Source organism: Eimeria tenella, genomic scaffold (assembly GCF_000499545.2).
Source record: "Eimeria tenella Houghton genomic scaffold, Eth_scaff1497, whole genome shotgun sequence".
Classification (NCBI taxonomy): Eukaryota; Apicomplexa; class Conoidasida; order Eucoccidiorida; family Eimeriidae; genus Eimeria; species Eimeria tenella.
The window spans coordinates 1-2,750 of NW_013543963.1; the positions used below are offsets into that span (position 1 = coordinate 1).

Genomic DNA, 2,750 nt, shown 5'->3' on the forward strand with positions numbered 1-2,750 from the left:
AGCTTCTACAGCAGCAGCAGCAGCTCCTGGTACCTCTCCGAAGACTCCGACAGCTCCTTCAGTGAGGGGGCCCCCAAGGCCCGCTCCAGGGGGGCCCCCGGGGGGCCCCCCAAGGGGCCCCCAACCCTTTTAGCAGCAAAGAGGGAAGCTAGGCGCAGGCAGCGAGAGAGCAGCAGCAGAAGCAAAAGAAGCAGCAGCAGCAGCAGCAGCAACATGGCTTCCATGGGAGCTTCTTTCCGCGCTGCAAGGGGGGCCCCCAGGCAAGGAGCACTCAAAGCAGCAGCAGCAAGAGGTGCAGCAGGGGGCCCCCTGGACTTTTCACTTCGTAGAGAGAGCACCAGTGAATCTGACAGCGAACGGTAAACCCTAAACCCTAAACCCTAAACCCTAGGTGCGAAGTGGTTACATTCGCTAGTTAGCAAGAAGGAGTCCATTGCAGCTGCTGCAGCTTCCGCTGCTGCTGCTGCTGCTGCGGCTGCTGCTCTTGTCGCTTCTGCCATTCTGCTGTTGCTGCTGCTGCTGCTGCTGCTGCTGCTGCCGGTCCCACTGCCACTACTGCTGCTGCCTCTGTGACTACTTCCCCACCGCTGCGGCCGCTGCTGCTGCTGCCACCTCTACTTCCCTACTCCTGCCACTGCTGCTGCTGCTGCTGCCACTGCTGCTGCTGCTGCTGCCACTGCTGCTGCTGCTGCTGCTGCTGCTGCTGCAGCTCTACGAGCGGCCTGTCGAGCTCTTCAGCTGAGGACTTCGACGAATTTCTCTTTTGGGGTTCTGAAGGGCCTTTAGAAGGAATGCCAAAAAAGAGGAGAAAAAGGAAAAGAAATCGTAAACCTGCTGCTGCTGCTGCTGCTGCTGCTGCTGCTGTTGCTGCTGCTGTTGCCGCTGCTGACGATTACGGTTCGGGCTGCACTGCTGCTGCTTCTGTTGCTGCTGCCGACGTTGGTGCAGCGTTGGTGCTGCTGCTGTTGCTGCTGCTACTGCTGCTGCTGTTGCTGCTGCTGCTGCTGCTGGCGATTCGGTAGCGGCTTTGTTGTTGGTGGTTGTTTTGCTGCTGCCGACGCCTTTGATCTGCTGCTAGGTCCCAGAAGTTAAGGGATGGTCTTTAAGGGTAAGAAACTAGGTTTTAGGGTTTAGGGCCTAGGATTTAGGGTTTAGGGTTTAGGGTTTAGGGTTTGCGCGTTTGCAGCGTTTACTGGGCAGCGCCAAAAGAAGCGCCGTAAGAGGAAAACTGCAGACACTCCATCAAACCTCACCCCAGAGGTGGGTCAGGGTTTAGGGTTTAGGGTTTAGGGTTTAGGGTTTAGGGTTTGGGGTTTAGGACTTGCCCCAGCTCAGGGGCTTCTGTATTCTGCATTCAACTGTGTAAGCCGATGATAGCTGCTTCGCGCTAGGGTTAAGGGTTTAGGGTTTAGGGTTTAGGGTTTAGGGTTTGTGTGCGCAGCTGCGGGACCTGCTGCGGCAAGCAACAGACCTTTATTTGTCTGCTGAATTTGCTGCTGCTGCTGCTCTTCTGAAAGAAATAATTCGAAGGGCCCCTGGCCTCCACGACCCTTTTCATCTTCTCGTCAGTCTAGGGTTTAGGGTTTAGGGTTTAGGGTTTAGGGTTTAGCGTTCAGGGTTTGGGGTTTGAGGTTTCGGGTTTGGGGGAAGGCATGGGTAGGCCGTGCGCGCTGCTGCTGCCATTGCTGCTGCTGCTGCTGCTGCTGTTGGTCCTGCTACTGGTACTGCTGCTGTTGCCGCAACTGCTGCTGCCATTGCTGCTGCGGTTGCTGCCATTGCTGCTGTTGCTGCTGTTGCTGCCATTGCTGCTGCTGCTGCTGCTGCTGCCGTTTATGCTGCTGCTGCTGCTACTACTTGAAGCCATCCGTGCTGCTTCTTTTTTGTATCTTTGTGCAATGGCGGGGTGGCAGCAGCAACAGCAGCAGCAGCAGCAGCAGCAGCAGCTATGGCTGGGCCTTGTCAGCAGCAAATGGTTGTGCGTCTACGAATTACTCTTTTGCAAGTCATTTTCTTTTTAATTTTTCTTTTATTTTGCTGCCTGAGTCTGGATTTAAATCTTTCTATTTTTATTTACTCCTATTTATTTTCGTTTATTTATTTATTCGTATTTTTGTTTTTGTTTTTATTTTCTTTTCAGGGTCTTGTCTTTGAAGAAGGCTACAAAGACAAAAGAAGGGCTCTTGACTGCTACATCTTGGCCGCGCAGCTCGTCAGCTAGGGCTTAGGGTTTAGGGTTTAGGGTTTAGGGTTTAGTGTTTAGGGCTTTTGAATGTATATCATCCAGTTAACACGGGCGCGCTGGAGTCTTGACAAACGGCGCCCCTGCGTGCGCGAGGACCCTTAGGGTCTAGGGTTTAGGGTTTAGGGTCTAGGGTTTAGGGTTTAGGGTTTAGGGTTTAGGGTTTGCGTGCAGGTGGGGAGCGACGCGCTGCTGTGGAGGCGCAGCGGGAACTTGGCTGTGGAGTTGGGGGACTTGGGAGCAGCAGCTTTTGCATTAAAGAATTGTTTAAAGTGTTTAAAAGAAAAAAAAGAATTAAAAGAATTAAAAGAAGCAAAAGAATCAAAACAAAAAAAAGAAGCTTTTCCAGAAATCCAGTCCGACTGCAGCAGCGCAGCAGCAGCAGCAGCAGCAGTAGAAGGCCCCAACAAGAAGCAAAAAGAATTTTACAGAATTGCGCAGGAAGTTGCCTTCCAGCTCGCTCTCGTCTACAGGGAAACCGTGCCCAAACCCTAAACCCTAAACCCTAAAC

General features: G+C 52.9%; 1 protein-coding gene across 1 annotated transcript; it reads left to right on the plus strand.

The window, feature by feature from the left end:
* Positions 1 to 213: 213 nt before the first annotated feature.
* On the plus strand, positions 214 to 2,734 carry ETH_00004455 (general transcription factor IIIC, putative; the record flags this gene model as incomplete). Its single annotated transcript, XM_013379152.1, has 6 exons — positions 214 to 359; positions 710 to 825; positions 1,187 to 1,260; positions 1,442 to 1,564; positions 2,138 to 2,209; positions 2,414 to 2,734. The coding sequence occupies 6 exons, from the start codon at positions 214 to 216 to the stop codon at positions 2,732 to 2,734; spliced, it is 852 nt and encodes a 283-aa protein (XP_013234606.1).
* Positions 2,735 to 2,750: the final 16 nt, after the last annotated feature.